Raw genomic sequence first — 19,426 nt, forward strand, 5'->3', positions numbered from 1 at the left:
TGGCCAATATTCCCATAAGTTTATATGTTTGCAGGTAAGTGGTTCAGTTTGTCTGCATGCAAAGGCACAAAAGGAGGAGGATCTCATGGCCTGAACTCTTTCCTTTATTCCTAGGTCCCCCTGTATCTGCAGTTGTAGCAGAGACTGCCCTCAGCAGCTGAAGACTCTACCTTCTAGTTGTAAGAATTTTTCTGGGCCAGAGCAAGCCTGGTCTGTGCCTGGGCTAAGGAATTCGCCCCAGCTGTACCATGGGCCGTACTAGGGAAGCTGGCTGTGTGGCAGCTGGCGTGGTCATTGGGGCTGGTGCCTGCTACTGTGTATACAGACTGACCTGGGGAAAAGATGAGAATGAGAAAATCTGGGATGATGATGATGATGAATCTAGTGACATATCAGAAATTGGGGTGGAGACTGAAAAAGGATCTAAGACTAACATCGGAGTGGGAGCTGGAACCCAAACTCAGGGTGACGTAGAGACCAGTGCTGAGGTAAGCTTGCGTCCTCAGAGTGTTCCAAGTGTAAAGAAGGAGGCCCACTTGGGATCCCAGAGTGGAGGTGGCCTAGAGGCTAAGGCCAAGGCCCTTTTTAACATCCTGAAGGAACAGGCAAGTGCAAAGGCAGGCAAAGGGATTAGGGTTGGCACCATCTCTGGAAACAGGACCCTCGCACCAAGTTTGCCCTGCCCAGGAGGGAGAGGTGGAGGCTGCCACCCCACCAGGGCTAGGACTGGGAGCAGATCAAGTGGAAAATCCAAGGGAAAGACACGAAGTAAGAGCACCAGGGTTCCAGCTACAACATGGCCTGTCCGCAGGGGCAAGTTCAACTTTCCCTATAAAATTGATGATATTCTGAGTGCTCCTGACCTTCAAAAGGTCCTTAATATCTTGGAGAGAACCAATGATCCTTTTATTCAAGAAGTAGCCTTGGTCACTCTGGGTAATAATGCGGCATATTCATTTAACCAAAATGCCATACGTGAATTAGGTGGTGTCCCAATTATTGCAAAACTGATAAAAACAAAAGACCCCATTATTAGGGAAAAGACTTACAATGCCCTTAATAATTTGAGTGTGAATGCAGAAAATCAGGGCAAAATTAAGACATACATCAGTCAAGTGTGTGATGACACTATGGTCTGTCGCCTGGATTCAGCTGTGCAAATGGCTGGACTAAGACTCTTAACCAACATGACTGTGACTAATCATTACCAACATTTGCTCTCCTATTCTTTTCCAGATTTTTTTGCTTTGTTATTCCTGGGAAATCATTTCACCAAGATACAGATTATGAAACTAATTATAAACTTTACTGAAAATCCAGCCATGACAAGAGAGCTGGTCAGTTGTAAAGTACCATCAGAATTGATTTCCCTCTTTAATAAAGAATGGGATAGAGAGATTCTTCTTAATATCCTTACCCTTTTTGAGAATATAAATGACAACATAAAAAGTGAGGGGCTTGCATCATCTAGAAAAGAATTCAGCAGAAGTTCACTCTTTTTCTTGTTCAAAGAATCTGGAGTATGTGTGAAGAAAATCAGAGCATTAGCAAATCACAATGATCTGGTGGTGAAAGTAAAAGTTCTAAAAGTATTAACCAAACTCTAATTTGGAGTCTGTCACCAAAAATATTGTGGCAATTTTTAAGTTTGCCATTGGGAACAATGTGTTTTATAAATTCTTTGTTTTTCACTGTGCTTATATTGCAAAGATGCTTTCAGCTGCTATTTTGGAATAATGAATGCAGCAGATTATCAACAGCGATTGATGCTGGGTTTAGAATGGACCATTCTAAGGATGCCAAATGAATATTAGAGCTTGTACAAAGAAAGCACTTATCAATTTGATCTTGCTACATATATTATTTTTACTCTGTACTTTTAACTGACAGTGAGTATACATCATGATAAGTAACACTTTTGCATTGGTTTACATTTGTTAATATATATGATTTGTGTTTTATCAATAAAGTTGTGTGTTTTAAGCAGCAGAAAAAAAGACATTGTCATTTTCCTTGAGTGTATGATCTGTTTGGAGAGACAAGGTATATGGAAACAAAAATACATTAACAAAACCAGGACCATCTAGTCACGGTCAGATGCATCCCATCAATGCTTAGAGGCAGCAGAAGCTGCCGAATCCAGCAGTGCTCAGGGAAGGTTTTACAGAGGACAGGGACACTAGGACACTATAAGTAAGCTGGGCTTGAAGGATAAGATAGGAAGGCCAGAAGGGCACTCAAGGAGGGAAGAGTGGTGGGAGAAAGGCAAGGAGCAGGCTGACCTGCCTGGAGTGCAATGTGTGGGGAGGCGAGTGAGGGGAGGGTCTGGCAGCTGGGGTGAGTCCTGTCCATGGAACACCCCTGGTTGCTACACTGGGTGTCCAAGTAGTACCCATCTGACCCTGGGAGACAACAAAGCCTTCCGTGACCAGAGGAATGACAGGATGACAGGAAAATCACAAGGTGATTTGTGTGCGGGATGGGTGCCAGTTGGGGTGGGGCCAAGAATGGTGACCGGAGATTGGAAAGCCAGTTAGGAAGTTACCACCCTAGTCCAGGCATGAGCTGGTAAAGACAAGACATTTCAGTGGTGTCTGTGGGATGGTAAGGACAGGATGGAAGGAAGAGACCCTTTGAGCCACTAGGTGCTGGGTAACAGATTTCTAAGGCCAATTTTCTTTTATGGTTCTAGGGACATTTGATGGGAAGGGACATGTCCTCTTTCTTGGCCAACTCTAGCATATATGTAAGTGAATAAAAGAGTCGCTGCCTTGAAATAATAATAAGAAAATGCAGTCAAAGAAAGAATACTTTTTAGTGCTTGCACCAGATTTATTAGCTGGTTGGGGTGGGGACTTTATGGAATGATGCAGAGTGTTGCTGGGATCCCCAGAGGAGAGGACCCACTTCTCTCCAACCCCAGAGTGTTGGCTGAGGAAAGCTCTCACATTGTGCTTCTGGGAGCACACAAGGTGCTAGGTCCATTGAGATACATGTTCAAGATGCACGTGCCCTTCAACTGAATGATTCCACTTGTGAAAAGTTGTCCTCAGGAACCAGTCCATCAATTGGCTTGGACGAAGCTGTGCATCTTTCACTGTTTTGTTGAAGGGTGAAAAGGTGAATTGACCCAAGTGTCTCCACATAGACAATTGGTTAAACAAACTAAGGTGTATCTACACATCGAAGTATTCTGTAGTTGTTGAAAATGTTAATAGACATCTACATGTATTTACATAAAATTCAGCATGCAATCTGAAGAGGGAAAGCTCTCTGCATTACTGTTTCAATAATACATCCCATTTTTGAGAAGTACAAAACATTTACGTGCATTAAAACTTCTAATAGTGTGTACAGAAATGAGAATAGTTATCTGTGATTAAAATGCTAATTTATGAATTTAGTGTTTTAATCTTTCTCTACTATATTTTCTCATATATAATATATATTGAGTGTTTCATGTAATCCATAGGAAGGAATAGTCCTGGGTATGAGTGAGGTAGGAAATAAAGGGGATGATAGAGTGGGAAAATAGGAGGGGTTTACATGGATATATTTGCAGCACACACTGTGTGGCAAGTATTTTAACCGAAAGGAGAAAGGCTTTAATATGACATATATTTATATGTATGTATGTATGTAAATATATAGGGAAGCCGTAGATAATAAAACATCAGATGATATACAATTAAATAATGGAATATATGAAACATGCTAACTAGTGTTGGAAAATAGCAGTTAGTTACTAGAAGTGGGCACCCTCAGTTACCTAAAAGACAGCACTGAGAGTGTTTGGTTTACCATTTTTTCCTAGAGTGTCATTCTACCATACATGAATGGTATTTAGTAAAGAGATTTCAAAACTTATTTCTCTGAGGAATAGGGTATCTTTCCATTCTAAGAACTGAAAATGCTTTCTTGATGGAATATTGTTAAATTTTACAACATTCCTGATTTCTAGGTGGCATTATTGTGATTGTGATATGAAGTCTAAGTCAATTTTTCTTAAAGTAGGGTTTATAGAATTCTGGGAATACATATACATGTTTTTGGGTTTCTCAACAATCCCATTAATGTATTCTAAATGTTCTCTCTTCATTTCTCTGGTATTTTAAAGAAACACATTGTAAATATATTCTGCATCTTTAAGAGTTGCCTAACGATTTAAGAGCCAAATTTTGGGTTTACAGTCATGGTGCTAAGGGGAATTTCTGTATTCATTGATTATAAGATGGGCATTTTCTCTCACAATTTGACAATCCCCTTTTTCCCCTACGTACATGGCCTTGCTATGTTGCTGAGGCTGGCCCTGAACTTCTGGCCTGAAATGCTCCTCCCACCTCAGCCTCCCCAGTAGCCAAGACTACAGGTGTGCACCACCATGCCTGGCCCAGTTTAATATTTGTGAGGACATGAGGCATTATACAGTTGATGACACTTTAGCATTATGTCGTAGTTCAATTGGAAGTAGTATTTTTCCTCTCTTGGTAGTATGTAAAATGATTCATTTAATAGTCAAAGACGTTGAAGATCAATGAAATTCTGTTTCTAGATAATGAGAAAAAAGAATGTAGTTAATACAAAAAGGATGCACTTGCTCTGTAATACATCACTTTATAGTTACAGTGGTTTGGCAGCTGTTCCAGCCAGGAAACTGGCAGAGGGTTGAGACTAGGTGGTCAGATTCTTCCTACTGAAGGAATGACTAAATCAAGAAAATTGCTGTCATCAGTATCATACTCTTGTTGCAGATTATGATTTAGGGCCACCAAAGCAATATTATTAGTGTCATGGAATTAATGTTAAATTCATATTTCTTTGGTTTTGCAATTTGGTTTATTTTTAATTTGTAAGGTTCTTTATACTTTGTATGAGAGCTATAAACAAAGGCATTTATGTCTAGTTTTAGGTATGTAAATATTTAAGTAACCTTATAATAAAGAAAATTTCAGATCATGCTAGGGCCCCTTGAAGAAAATTTCCCCTTTTTGGAATATTATTACAGTACTCAAATTTGATAATCAATACATTTTTATCATAGTATGTACATTATAGAATAAAAGGGGTGGGCAGTACCTATATTTGTGCTCTTTGGCACTTTACATCATTTATTTCCTCCACTTAATACCTTTAGCAATCCTGTCAAGTAAATGTTTTAATTGTAGAGGAAATGAGATTTGGAGGAGGTAGGTAAAATTTTTATTTTATTTTATTTATTTTTATTGGTTCTTCTTAGTTACACATGACAGTAGAATCCATTTTGATAAAATTATACAGACATGGGATGTATCTTATTCTAATTAGGACCTCATTCTTGTGAGTGGGAACATTGGTGGGATTCACTTAGGTATTTTCACATGTGTACATAGGAAAATTATCTTAGATTCATTCTACTGTCTTTCCTATTCCCATGCCCTTCCCTTCCCTCCATTCCTCTTTGTCTAATCTACTGAACTTCTATTCACCCCCTCCCCATTTATTGTGGGTTAGCTTCCACACATTTGAGAGAACATTTGACCTTTGATTTTCTGAGGTTGGCTTGTTTTACTTAGCATGATAGTCTCCAGATTCATCCCTTGACTGGAAAATATCATAGAGTCATAATAATAATAAGGTAAGTAAAATTCATGAGATCACTTGATTAATAAGAAGCAGGGATAGTTACCTTCCAAACTTGAGCATTGGATTGCTCTAAAACAACTTAGTATGAAGACAGATATCTGTCTAATGCTCTGCATAATCACCCTTTGGTGGGAATGGAGATGAGTTTTCTATGTTGAGTTCATAATTTTGTGCACACACACACACACACACACACACACACACACATGCGCGCGCCTGCGTGAGCAAAGGTATAGAGGAAAAAGCAAAGTTCATGAATTGCTAGTAGATGAAGAACAGAGAAATTGCTATTTATCTTGTTGCTCCTATGTGTCAAGTATTATGAGTAATTGGGGTATGAACCCAATAATAATAATTCCATGTTCTGTCACCTTATCTTGAGATGTCAAATGACTTTTATACCTGGGGTGGAAAGGAGTTTAATTAGTGGAACAGAAAACCAAGTGTGACAGGCACAGGCCTGAGCTTGTCCATCTGCTCCTTTTCCCTCCTTCCATGTTCCTTTTCATTCTTCTGTGCTCCCTGTCTCTTGCCTTTGTCCCCACTTCCTCTCTCTAGGAGACAGCTCTTGGTAGTCTCTCTGTGCTTCTGTGTCTCTGGGGATGACCCCTTAATTTCCATGAAACCATGCCATGTGCCAGTGGGCATTTAATAGAGGATAATAATTGCCATTTCTGTGGTCCTAAGGTGGCCCTGGGCGTGACTGGATGCCAAGACTTTTGGAACCCTTGTTGAACAGAACAGAGACTGAGAAGGAGCTAGTCTTAGGTTGATGCCCCTCGAAGTGGTTTGCATGTAGTTTTGATGTCCCACACCTGGTGTCATCTAGACGAAGTGACCTGCTGTGTTTGGGAAAGCACTGGGTGAAAGAGATGTAGGGCAGGACACACAGATGTCCTAACGTTTCACTTAGAAGGTTGTCACAATCATTTGGGGAAGGACAGAGTTCTGGGATTGCAGCTGTGATTGTGGCAGCTCATGGGGACAGGGAGGAGGCAGGGCCCTCCCTTTAGAGACAGTACTGGAAAGTCAGTGCATCTCCTGCTGTTTGGGTTCGTTCTCATCTAGCAGTTCTAGGGTCTATTTCAGTCCAAATGTGTCCAAAGGCAATTTTACAAAGATGGATTTCAGTTAGTTATAAATCGTTACCCAAATAAGATTTCAAGATTCAGGAAACAGGTTTACTGTTTTAAATGTTCATGTTTTACCTGTCTTGTTTCAAAAGAGATTCCAAGTGTAGGTTTGGCAAATTGATGTGATTCAGGCAAATTTTATGTTCCTGACTCTCTTTGGTTTTGTTTGGTTCCCTTGAGAATGACTTTTAAAATAGTGATTATGACTATTTTCATTGCTGGCTTTTTACATTACGTTTACATCACATCCCAGGCTGCAGGTTTTCTGTGTTTAATCTGTGATTCTCCTTGCTTTCACCTAGAGCTGTCTCTGGGCTTTTGTGGGGTCCTGACCTGCTTTGCCTGGGGCTGTGGTATAAGCAGGATAAGGAACATTGACTTCTCAGAATAGTGTACCTCCTTGCTTCACCTTCTCCATTGGGGTCCTCTCAGGCCTGTGTTAAGGGCCAGGACAATGTGTGTGTTTGAGGAGAGGAATAGGAGGTAGAGGGGAAGAGAGGGAAGGAAGACCTATTGCAGAGATGCTTTTCTTCTGACAGATTCATGCAAATGTAATTCCACTTCTCATTCAGAGTGGGCTAAGTATCACTCTCTGACCCTGTTGACCATAGCATCTTAAAAAGTGAGAGGAGCTGTTACGTGAGGGACTTTGGGCACAGAGCCACCTCAATTCCTGAGCATTTGTAAGCTTGCAGAGGACATAACATGCTATCAGGTGAAATGGGTTTTCCTTTTGATGATGATTTATGTAAAATAGATTTATCAAGTTGATTGGATTCTTAGTGTTTGCTTCTCAGAACTTTCTCTCCCTAAGATCAGTTGACATCAGAATCCAAATTATCACAGCAGGTTTTTTATTTGGTGCTCAGGAAACTTATCCCTTAGGTAGATTCTGGTGCCATCAAAATAGAAGTACCTGATGGTACTTCTAAAATTCATTTAGTTTTCTTTATGTTTTTTTTTCCTTATATGTGATTAGTGCAGGTGATCAAACCTTATTTATCATCTCTTTACGACTTCTAGGTGTTTGGTCATACTGAGGAATGTCTAGGTTATAAAAATAGACTCACATACTCTTCAATCTTTTTATAAATACATTTTAATGTTTTTACTTTAAAAATTTTTGTTTTGTACAATAATGAATATTACAACGTAGACATCTGTTCTCAACACATTTTTCCAGATTTCATAATTTGTAAAGAATGCATTCTACTATTCTTTGTTTTTTATTCTTCATGAATATAAACATAATATTTATGTTTGCTAGTTTTGAAATATGGTTCACTGATTTAATATTGTTGAAGTCCTGTATTACAGAGCTCATTTTATTAAAACTAAAATTAATAATTTGGGTGGTTTCCTAGTTCAGAACTAGAAAACAGGCTGGCTGGAAGTTTACTCGGTGTCACTCTTTTGGGCTATACAAGACAATCATCGAAAGTGAAAGGTAAAGGGAAATAGGCAGGGGAATATGGAAAGCAAACAACAGGTTGAGTTATCCATCTGGATATAATTTTTTAACAAAAATATAAGCACACCTGATTATCTTAAGTGATTTCTTCGTGAGGACATAAAAATTACTGCATCTAAAAACAGTCGACGTGGAAGGAATTGAAAAACATTTTTTTCTCTCAGTTTTCTCTCATTCTTTTTCTCTTTTATTTCTTTTTGTGGTGCAGACAATCAAACCCAGGTCCTTGTACAAGATAGGCAAGCACTCTACCACTAAGCCATATTTCCCTCTGTCAATGCTCAAGAAAAGTCAGTTGGTACTCCACAGGATATTAACTCTCTTTTTCTTCCATGGACGTAATCTGGATAGTTTACAGCTGCAATAGTCTCTTCATGTTAGATAATACTATGTTAGGTGATTCGTTAAGTTGCAGCTGGAACCACAGTGGCAGTGGCAGTGACAGAGGCCTGGGTTCTCCAAATAAAAAAGCAGTATGAATCATTGTTGTATTCTTTCTGACCAGGAAGTAAGGCAGTTGACCTGATCCTAGGATTGGAGATGGGGTCAAATGGATCTGGGATAGCACATAAATTGAGTTAGGAAAGGTTGTGATTCTCATATAGTGTCATGAATCCATTATGAAGAATTCCAAGACACCATGAGTTAGCATACGATGTATTTTGTGCTATGAAAAGTCTACAGTTTGTAAATGGTAGTCTGGACCCAAAATTTGGAGTCAGCAATTGAAGTATTCACAATATCTTTTGTCAAAGAAACAAGACAATGAATATGCTAATCAGTGCATTTGAGCATTTAAAAAATATGCTGACTAATCCTGTTCTCCAAGTTTATATTGTCATTTGTGCCTTGCAACCAAGGACAAAACAGACATTGATGTGCTAAACAACATGTTATTAAATCTTGAAGACATGAGCAGTTTTGGAATCAAGATTTTTTCATCATCAAGTTTTGATATTATAGTTATATGGCTTAATGTTTCACTCACATAATGGACTCTTTTGGCAAAGATAAATTTATCAATATTTTCTTTCATTTTATTTTATTCTTTTAAAAGAAAATTTTCCATACTAAAATGTCATAAAGATTGTATATACTATATCCTGGAAACTTTATTGCTTTGTCTTTCACATTTATATTTCACCTGGAATTCATTTTTGTGTATGGTATAAAGTAGGAGTCAAGATTCCTTACCCCACCATATGGCTATCTAATTGACCCAACACCATTTCTTGAGAAAACCATTCTTCCCCCACCATTCTTCAGTGTCACCTTTGTGATTTTATGATACTATATATAAATAGATCTATTTCCGAACTTCTTATTCTGTACATTGGTCTATTTGTTTATCTTTGCACCAATGTCTTTGTATCCTGTCACAATTTCACAATTAGTATAGCTTTGTAATACAACTTATTTGCTGGTAGAAATCACCTTTGTTGTTCTCTTCTAAGGTTGTCTTATTCTTGACTTTTTGCATTTCCATATAGATTTTGAAAATAAGCTTGACAAATAATACACACACACACACACACACACACACACACACACACTAATTGCACCCGATCTGTACGTTAATTACCATATTTACAATACTGAATTTTCTATTCCATTAACATGGTTTGCTCGTTCATTTATTTAGGACTTCTTTAATTTCTCTCAATATGCTTTGTAGTTTTCAGATGTCAGATTTCATAGTTTTGTCAGTGTTATGCTAAATGGTGTGGATTTTAACATTTCATTTTCATATTGTTTGCTGCTGATATATTGGAAGATAGCTGATTTAAAAAACTCTACTTGTTTATAATAAAATCATTTTTACTGATAGAAAAACCCTCACAAAATTTGCACTTGTTAATGGGATACCATGTGATGTTTTGATACATGTACATATTATGCAATCAGGATAATTCAGAATCCTTTCTTCTTTTGAAGTATTCAGTATTCACTTGCTACCTACAGTAACCCTACTGTGTAAACAGCACACTAGGACTTCTTATTCCTGTCTCATTGCATTTGTATACACTGACCAAACTTTCCTCATCCTAGCCTCCCCCTACTCTCCCAGAGACTAATAAACACCATTCTACTTTCAATTTCTGTGAGACCATTTTTTTATATTCCACATATGAGTGAGATCATGTAGTCCTTGTCGTTCTGTGCTTGGCTCATTTAACTTAATGTAATTTGTCCAGGTTCATCCATGTTGCTGCAAACAAGATTTCCTTCTTTTTAAGGGCCAAATAGTATTCCATTGTGCATATACTTCTTTATCCACTCATCTGTTGATGGACACTTAGATTGATCTTGGCTGTGGTGACTAGTGTTTCAGTAAACATGGAAGTACAGATGTCCTTTTAACATAGTGATTTCATTTAATTTGGATATATTCCCAGCAAAGTGATTGCTAGATCATGTGGTAGCATCATTTTTAATTTTTTGAGAAAGCTCCATATTGTTTTTCAAAATGGTTGTACTAATTTACATTTCCAATAACAATGTACAAGTATTCCCTTTTCTCTATATCCTTACCGACATTTCATCTTTTTGATAATAACCATTCTTACAAATGTGTGCTAGTGGGAATATTTCATCATAGTTTTTATTTTTATTTCTCTGATGCTTAGTGATGTTGAGAATTTTTCATATACCACTGATCATTTGTATGTCTTCTGATGAATGTCCATTCAGGTCTTTGGTACATTTTTTAAAAATTGGGTTGTTTTCTTGTTACTGAATTGTTTGAGTTCCTTACATATTTTGGACATTTAACCCCTTATCACATGTATGTTTGACAAATATTTTCTCACACTATATAGTTTGTTTTTTCGATCTAGTGTTTCCTTTGTTGTGCAGAAGATTTTTAGTTTGATGTATTTTTTCTTTTTTACCTGAAGTTTTAGGTCATATTTTAAAAGTCATTGCCCAGAGCAATGTTATGGAGTTTTTCCGTATGTTTTCTTCCTATTGTTTTATAGTTCCAGGTTTCACTTTAAGTCTTTAATCCAGTTTGAGTTTATCTTTTCTGTAATGCTGGGGATTGAACCCAGGGGCACTTTACCACTGAGCTCCAGCCCTTGCCCCTTTTATGTATTTATTTTAAACTTTAAAACAGGGTCTCACCAAGCTTCCTAGGTTGGCCTTGAACTTTCAATTCTCCTACCTCAGCCACCTGAGTAGCTAGGATTATAGGTGTGCACCAACACACCTGTCTTGAGTTGATTTTTGTATATAGTGTGAGATGAAGGTCTAATTTTATTCTTTATATGGATAGGCAGTTTCCCCAGCACATATTATTAATGTGTATCTATTCTCCATTCTGCATTCTTGGTACCTTTGTCAAAAACCAACTGATCATAAATGCATGAATTTATTTCTAGTGTTTGTTTTATTCCTTTGGTCCATGTGTTTGTTTTTATTCCAATGCTATGCTGTTTTGATAACTGTAACTGTGCAATGATGCCTCTACCTTTGATATTTTTGCTTAAGATTGCTTTGGCTGTTGAGGGTCTTCATTTCTTCTTATGAATTTTAGGACTTTTTTCTTTTTCTGTTGAAAAATGACATTGGAGTTTTGATAAAGATTGCATTGAATCTGTAGATTGCTATGAGTAGTCTGGGCATTATTAACTATTAATTCCTCTAGTCCATAAGTATGTGATTTTTTTCCATTTATTTGTGTCTTCTTCAATTTCTTTCATCAATGTTTTTAGTTTTTAGTCTAAAAGGTTTTATCTCCTTGGTTAAATGTGTTGCTAAGTACAATTTTTTGTGTGTCTCTCGTAAATGAAATTATTTTCTTGATTCCTTTTTTTTAGATAGTTCATTGCTCATGTATAGAAATGCTACTGATTTTTGTTATTTAGTTGATTACTTATAACAATTTTTGGTGGTGTCTTTTTTCTATAGATAAGATCATGTCTTCTGGCAACAGGGACAATTAACTTCTTCCTTTCAAATTGGTTTCATGTTATTGCTTTCTTGTGCCTAATTGCTCTGGCTGGAACTTCTAGTACTATGTTGAATAGAAGTAGTGTGAATGGATATACCTGTCTTGTGCCTGATCTAAGAGGAAAGAATTTCAACTTTTCACCATTGGCTCTGACATTAGCTGTGCATTTGACATATATTGTGTTCAGTTACATTCATTCTATATATAATTTGTTGAAAGTTTTTATAGTGAAAGGGAATTGACTAATGTCAATTTTTTTCTGTATCTACTGAAATGATCAGGTGGTTTCTGTCCTTCATTTTTTTTCCATGCTGGAGGTTGGACCCAGGGGCACTCTGCCACTGAGTTATATTCCCATCCCTTTTTATTTTTTGAGACTGGGTCTCACTAAGTTTCCCAGGTTGGCCTCAACTTGAGATCTCCCTGCTTCAGCCTCCCAAGTAGCTGAGATTATAGGCATGCATCACCACACCTGACTTCTTCATTTGTTAATGTTGTGTATTAGTTTGATTGATTTGTATATGCTGAACCATCTTTTAATACTTGGGAAAAAATCTCACTTGATCATTTGAATGATCTTTTTAGTATGCTATTGAATTCAGCTTGCTAGTATTTTGTTTAGGATTTTTGCAGCTATGTTCAATAGGGATATTGCCTGTAATTTTCTGTTCTTATAGTTTGGCTGTGGATGAGTATAATGCTGGTCTTCTAAAATGAATTTGGAAGTATCCTATGTTTTTCAATTTTTTGAAAGAGTTTGAGATGGATTGATACTAGTTCTTTAAATATTTAGAAGAATTCAGCAGTGAAACCATCAGTTCGGAGACTTCTTACTACTTATTTAAATCTTGTTACTCATTATTAGTCTGTCCAGATAAAGGGCTCCAACACAGCCTGTATCTGTGCAAAGCAACCTGAAGTTTGTGTTCACAGGGGCTGATCTGGTCCTGGGATGGGACTGGAGTCAGATTCTACAGGGCTAGTCCTGAGTCCTGGGTCCATGAGGGCTGACCTAGAGCCTGGAACTTCAGGGGTGGTCTTGTAGTCTCAGACTTCCAGGTCAAGCCTTGGCACCAGGGTTCAATTGGTTGAGGCTACAGGAACTGGCCTGGTACTGGGCAAACCTGGAAACTAAATGCCCAACTTGTGCCTGTGGCCGGTTGTGCCAACCCGGTACTGGTGTAGGCTTGAAGTCTGGGCCTGTGTGGCTTGACCTGACTCTGGACTGCTTCAGAGTCTGGAGTCAGAGAGGCTAGCTTGATGAGTAGGGTTTGTAGAGGCTAGGTACTAGAGCCAGTCTGGAGCCCGGAGCTGCTGGGGCTGGCCTGATGGTGGAGCGGGCCCAGAGACTGAGTTTCCAGGCAGGCTTAGAGATCAGAACTATGATGGCTTGCCTGGCACTGAGTTTTACTGGAGTGGGTCCAGTGTGGGGTCCAAGGCAATGTCTAGTGCTTACTTCTCTTTCCTTCCCCCAAGCAGAGGATGTCTCTTTCCATGCTGTGTGTCCTAGGGTTGGAGAATGGGTGATGTGCGTACTCTCTTCAAGTAGTCTTTTCTTATTTCTGTACTACACCCAGGTGCTTTAATCCTTCACCTGATTTCCTTAGATCCTATGAAGTTATTTTCACATGTGGATAGTTCAAGTGAATGTTTCTGTGGATGGAGGTGGTGGTGGGAGTATGAAAGTTGGAAAATCCTATTCTATCATCTTGGTGACATCTGTTAGGGTGGTTTTTAAAAATATATAATCACTGATTCAACAGCTTTACTTGTTGTGGTCTATTATCTACATAAAGGAGACTTTTTTCTATATCTTGAGTCACTACCAAGTTCTTATTGGTGATTTTTGTGTTTCTAGGTATTTTTCTATTTCACCCAGGTTTCTAAGTTGTTGGTATATAATTGCTGCAAATATTCTCTTATACTTCTTTTTTGTTTATGTAATATTTACAATAATATCCTCAGCTTTATTTTTGGTTGTTAATATTTGTGTCTTTTCTCTCTTTGTCAGTCTTATCAAAAGTTTTGTCATTTTATTTTTCTAAAAGAACCAACTTCTAGTTTCATTGATTTGGTCTATTGTTTTACTATTCTTTCTTTCATTGATCTCCACTGTCATTTTGTAAATTTCTTCTTTCTGCTAGTTTTGGGTTTAGTTTCTTTTCTCTTTCTAATTCCTTAATATGCAAAATTAAATTATTAATTTATTTTATTTTCCTTAATATAGGCCCTTACTGCTATACATTTCATTTCAATCTATGCTTTTGTCATTGCTCACATTCTGGTGTATTATGTTTTTAGTTTTATTCATCTTAAAATACTTGTTAAATTTCACTTTAATGTTTTTTAACCCATTAGTTATTTAAGAGTATGTTGTTTGCTGGGCACAGCGGTACACACCTGTAATCCCAGTGGCTCAGGAGGCTGAGGCAGGAGGATCGTGAGCTCAAAGCCAGCCTCTGCAAAAGCGAGGTGCTAAGCAACTCAGTGAGACCCTGTCTCTAAATAAAATACAAAATAGGGCTGGGGATATGACTCAGTTGATCACGAGTGCCCCTGAGTTCAATCCCCAGTACCAAAGAGAGAGAGAGAGAGAGAGAGAGAGAGAATGTTGTTTACTTTTCACAGATTTGTGAATACTCCCTTCTGTTATTGATTTTTTAGTTTCATTCCTTTCCATTGTAGTCAAAGAAGATACTTTGTATGATCTCAATATTTGTGATTTCTTACACTTGTTTTATCCTAACATATGGCCTATTTTGAAGAATATTCCACAATGGAAAAGAATATGTATTCTATTGTTGTTGGGTGGAGCATTGTATATCTGCCTGTTTGGTCTAGTTCATTTATGATTTTGTTGTGCAGAAACTGTTTAGTATAATGTTGTCTCACTTTTCTAATTTTTCTTTTGTTCCTTATGCTTTTGGTCTCATATCCAAGATATTATTGCCAAGCCCAATGTCACGAAGCTTTTCTTGTATTTTTCCTTCTAGAAATTTTAGAGTTTTCTTTTCTTTTTTTTTTCAAAGAACTTATTTTTTTGGTACTGAGATTGAACCCAGGAGCACTTAACCCCTGAACTACATCCTGGGCCCTTTTTATTTTTTTTAATTTTGAGACAAGGTTTTGCTAAATTGCTTAATGAAGTTGCTTAACTAAGCTGCTTAACTAAGCTGCGAGGCTGGCCTTGGACTTGTGATCCTTTTGCCTTGGCCTCCCAAGTGACTGGGATTACAGGAGTGTGCCACCATGTCCAGCTAGAGTTTTCCTTTTATATTAAAATCTTTAATATGTTTTGAGATTATTTTTGCTTCTGGTATAAGATAAATGTCCAATTTCATTGTTTTGCCTTGGATATCCAGTTTTTCCAACACCTTCTGTTGAAGAGACTGTCCTTTCCCCATTGCACATTCATGATGCCCTTGTTGAAAATGAATCAGTATTTGGACTTCTAACAACATGATTAGTTTTGTGGGTCTTTCAAACTTTACATAAGTAGAATCACATCATATATATTGTTTTGTGCCCCTTTTTGCTAACATTGTCTGAGATTAACCCCTATTGCTCTACTGCTCCATATAGTATTCACTGCCACTTATGAATATAAATATCACTTGTGAACATACTGTATTCTATTTTTCTATTCTACTGCTGATGGATATTTGGGTTGCTCCCAGTTTAGGGCTTTTATGAACAGTGCTGCTATGAATATTCTTATACATGTCTTTTGGTGAACATGTGCATGTATTTCTGTTAGGTGTAAGGTCATAAATTATGTATGTTTTTACTCTGAAAACAAAATTAGTGTTTGGCGCCTGGAATGTAGTGATTTTGGCAAGGTAAGTGCTACTTTATGGGGGTCTTATCCAAGATACAGCTTTGTTCATCTCTATGTCCCATTGACCTTAACATTTGATATTGTAACTACAATGTGTTTTGCCTTAATCCTACTCTATGAAATAATCAGTGGTGGCATTTTAGCAAACATCACTCCAGAAAACTCCCTATGCACATAAAAGCATAAACAAACCTTTTTAAAAAGCCCATATTTCCAAGAAAATAAAGAGGCAAGAAATAAATATTTAAAATATCTCTATATCACTATGCTTTATTTCATGAAATCTGCTTTATTATGGGTCTAAGCAGAATGATGCATATTAGTGGCTGAGGGTAGGGGAAGTAAGGAGACATGCTGCTGTCCTGTATTCTAAGAGAAGACAAGGAAATAGAAATAGTTACTCCAAGAGAAGATATGTTTTCTCCCTGGAAATCAGACAAAGGTAAAATCTAACCCAAAGTAAATGCCCTTTCTTTTGGCATCTAGGATTGGCAAAGAACAAAGTAAGTGACATTTCTGGTGGGATGTGGGCAAGAGAAAGGGGCAGGTACATTTTTGCACCACTGTTGGTAGGAGGGGAACTTGGGGACCATGGCTCATTGGTGATGCTGGTGACATGTTTCTCAGGTGACCAAGAACTCTCCAGAGGTGAAATGTTTTTGATGTTGCTATCAGATCCCTGTTAATTTTAGAAAGATGTGTTAATAGGTGCATGAAGAAGAATCTGCTCTGGTTACGAAGTGCAAGTTGGTGTAAGAATGAAGATTGCCTGGAAAGACTTAGGGTCAAGATCATGATAGAATCAGCGTCTTCTACAGCGCTTTCCAGTCTACTGACTCATTTCAGTTCTCTAAAGGATACATAGGACCAGGAGGAGAGCTGGTATTGGGGATCTATTAGTGAGAGGTGGGAAACGTCCAGTCTTGACTCAGTAAAAGGACCGCATCTATCTACTGAAAGAGGCTGGTTTGTCTGTAGAGGGCAGCATAACCCAACGAAAAGGAAAAGGAAGTCAATGACAGGCTATTTGGTACAAACTAAAGAAGCTTGTGTTCCTTTAAGGATGTGTCAGGCTTGAACCAGTCACAGGGGATGGTAGGGGCAAGTGCTAAAAAAAAACTTACTCTTCTACTATTTTCAGAAAACCTTTAATCACATTCTTTTGGGATTAACAGTGTCAATATCTATAAAGCACAAATGGGGATAGAGTAGGGTAGAGCAAACAAATGGGTATTTGTGGAGGGTCAGGATTATAAAGTAGCAGGAGGACAAGGTAGATGGTGTGCTTGAGACCTAAATGGCAGACTTCTAAGAGCTAGATTCCAGCTTGCACCTGAATCTTATGTACCAGGGCATCTAAAATCTCCATTTTCTCTTGTCTATCTACCTATACACAAAAATATAGGAAGGGGAGGGAGGAAATTACTCCATATAATGTGATATACGTAGAGCTAAGGAGTGAGTGTGAAGTGTTAGAGTCAGAATACAGGGTGCAGAGGTAACTCAGCTTCTCCTTCTCCCAGGCTTTATTCTACTCCCCTTTTTCAATGCTGGAAAAAGGCATGTACTGTACCTCAGGAGGTACTGTGGAAATGAAACAGAAGGAGGTAAATGTCAGAGGAGGAAAGTTTGAAAATTAAGATTCTAACTCAAGAAAGATGCAGATTCCCATGTATGTGTGTTGACATGTCTTTCTGAGAACATTCATATCAAAGTTCCACATATATTACAAGCCCCTAAAGACATATGGGATGGCATTAAAAAGCTTGTGACTGGGAAAGGGAGAAAAAAATATGATTCCTAGAACATCACTACTAGATAACTTTTTCAAGAATAAGACCCATTTGTGCCTTGTCATAAATGTATTATGTCCACAGATTGATGAATTACAAAACACAGGTGTAAAGATAGGTTCTAGAAGTTGATTCAGGGCTTCCCCACTAAGAAGAAGATGGAATCTGGTCAGAAAAGACCAGAGAGTGGGTCACTTCAGACAGGGGTGAGGACAGGTACAGGCTTTGGTCAGTAGCTAAGGGTGCAAGGAAACCCAAGTCCTGGGGATGAAGTAAATGAGAATGATGGGCAAAAAGGATCCAAGTCTTCAAAAAGAGTATACTTTCCAAAGAAATAAGAATTACATAGTTTTAAAATAAAAATAATAATTTGGGAAGGGGTGATGCCAAAGACAACAAAAATGTCAGTTGTATTCTTGACCTCTCCAAGTGTCCTTCTATTCAGGGAAAAAAGTTGTTTGCTGAGCCCAAGGATGCTGGTTTTTCACTTAGCCACGATATCAGTAGTCATTTGTCCAGCCTTTCAATCTGTGGAAACAAGATCCCCACCCCCCACCCCACCGTGAGGGAGGAAGCTTTGTGTGCCCCAGATAACTCGAATGCCAGTACTGAAAATCAGGGCCAGATTAAGATGTACATCAATGAAGTGTGTCAGGAGACTGTGCCACGTTGCTGCAACTCATTTCTGCAGCAGGCCGGATTAAATTTGTTAATAAGCATGACAGTTATTAATAACATGCTTGCCAAGTCCGTTTCAGACTTGAAGTTCCCTTTGATATCTGAGGAAAGTAGCTGTGGTAAGGTTCAGGTTTTAGAACCGCTGATGGGTTTGTCTGAAAAGCCAGTCTTGGCGGGGGAGTTGCTGGGTGCCCAGATGCTGTTCTCATTCATGTCCCTCTTTGTCAGAAGTGCAAACAGAGAGGTTCTCCTGGAAACTCTCACCCCTTAAATGGCCTTCTGGGACAGCATGGGACTGAATCCACACAAACGAACCCTGTTAGGTTTGCAGATGTCAAAGAATCTGCAGTGGGTGCTACTGAGGATCCAGCCTTAGGCAGTCACCCTGTGGTTGGGTGCACGTTCAGAAGCTACATTGAGGACCACACTCTTATTGGCCAGGCAGGCCCCCCACCCCGCGCCCGCCGCAGAGCTTTGGGTAATTCGTTGGTTTTGCAGTCTGCAGGCATCGTGCATTGTAAATTACTCCCTTGCAGCCCTCTTCATGCAGTAAAGGGCTTGCTGTGGCGCCTGCCGCGGATAACGCACATCAAACGAGAGCACCACCAGAGCTCTCATTGCCTGTGACGGTCTCCCTGTCTGAGCGGGACCACTTTGCAGAGGCCAGGCCCATCTGGGAGCTCACGCTGAAAATGCATCTGCCGCTGCCTATGTCAAAGTATTTTCCTTTTCTCTTTCTTCGACACCAGCCAGTGGATGGTGAACCTGTTCATCCAAACAGTGCACTCCCCTTGTATCCATTGTACCGACTTAACTTCCCCCGCCCAAGTCTGCATCTGTGTGTATCATCAATAAACTTGTGTGCTTTGATTGGCAAAAAGAGAGAGACATGGTCCTTGTCCTTGAGCTTGCAGTCTTCACGAAGAGAAAGGCCAGGCC

General features: G+C 38.6%; 2 protein-coding genes across 12 annotated transcripts in view; both read left to right on the top strand.

Annotated features, from left to right (window-relative positions):
• Armcx1 (armadillo repeat containing X-linked 1) overlaps positions 1-1,991 on the top strand; it is a 33,653-nt gene extending 31,662 nt beyond the window's left edge. For all 11 annotated transcript variants that reach the window (XM_047536176.1, XM_047536180.1, XM_047536174.1 and 8 more), the window contains one exon: positions 115-1,991. In XM_047536176.1, coding sequence (XP_047392132.1) covers positions 249-1,607 — 1,359 coding nt within the window. In that variant the 5' untranslated portion in view covers positions 115-248 and the 3' untranslated portion in view covers positions 1,608-1,991. The remainder of the gene's footprint in view (positions 1-114) is intronic.
• Positions 1,992-2,479: 488 nt separating this feature from the next.
• Positions 2,480-19,362, top strand: LOC124971570 (protein ARMCX6-like). Its single transcript, XM_047535274.1, has 2 exons — positions 2,480-2,568; positions 18,188-19,362. The coding sequence occupies exons 1-2, from the start codon at positions 2,480-2,482 to the stop codon at positions 18,756-18,758; spliced, it is 660 nt and encodes a 219-aa protein (XP_047391230.1). The 3' UTR covers positions 18,759-19,362.
• The last annotated feature ends 64 nt before the right edge of the window (positions 19,363-19,426 follow it).

The sequence above is a fragment of the Sciurus carolinensis genome, chromosome X, assembly GCF_902686445.1.
Source record: "Sciurus carolinensis chromosome X, mSciCar1.2, whole genome shotgun sequence".
Taxonomy (NCBI): Eukaryota; Metazoa; Chordata; class Mammalia; order Rodentia; family Sciuridae; genus Sciurus; species Sciurus carolinensis.

Coding starts and splice junctions, on each gene's coding strand:
- LOC124971570 (XM_047535274.1), top strand. CDS start 2,480: ATGGGTGCCAGTTGGGGTGGGGCCAAGAATGGTGACCGGAGATTGGAA. Junction 2,569..18,187: donor CCTAGTCCAGGCATGAGCTG/GTAAAGACAAGA, acceptor TAATTTGGGAAG/GGGTGATGCCAAAGACAACA.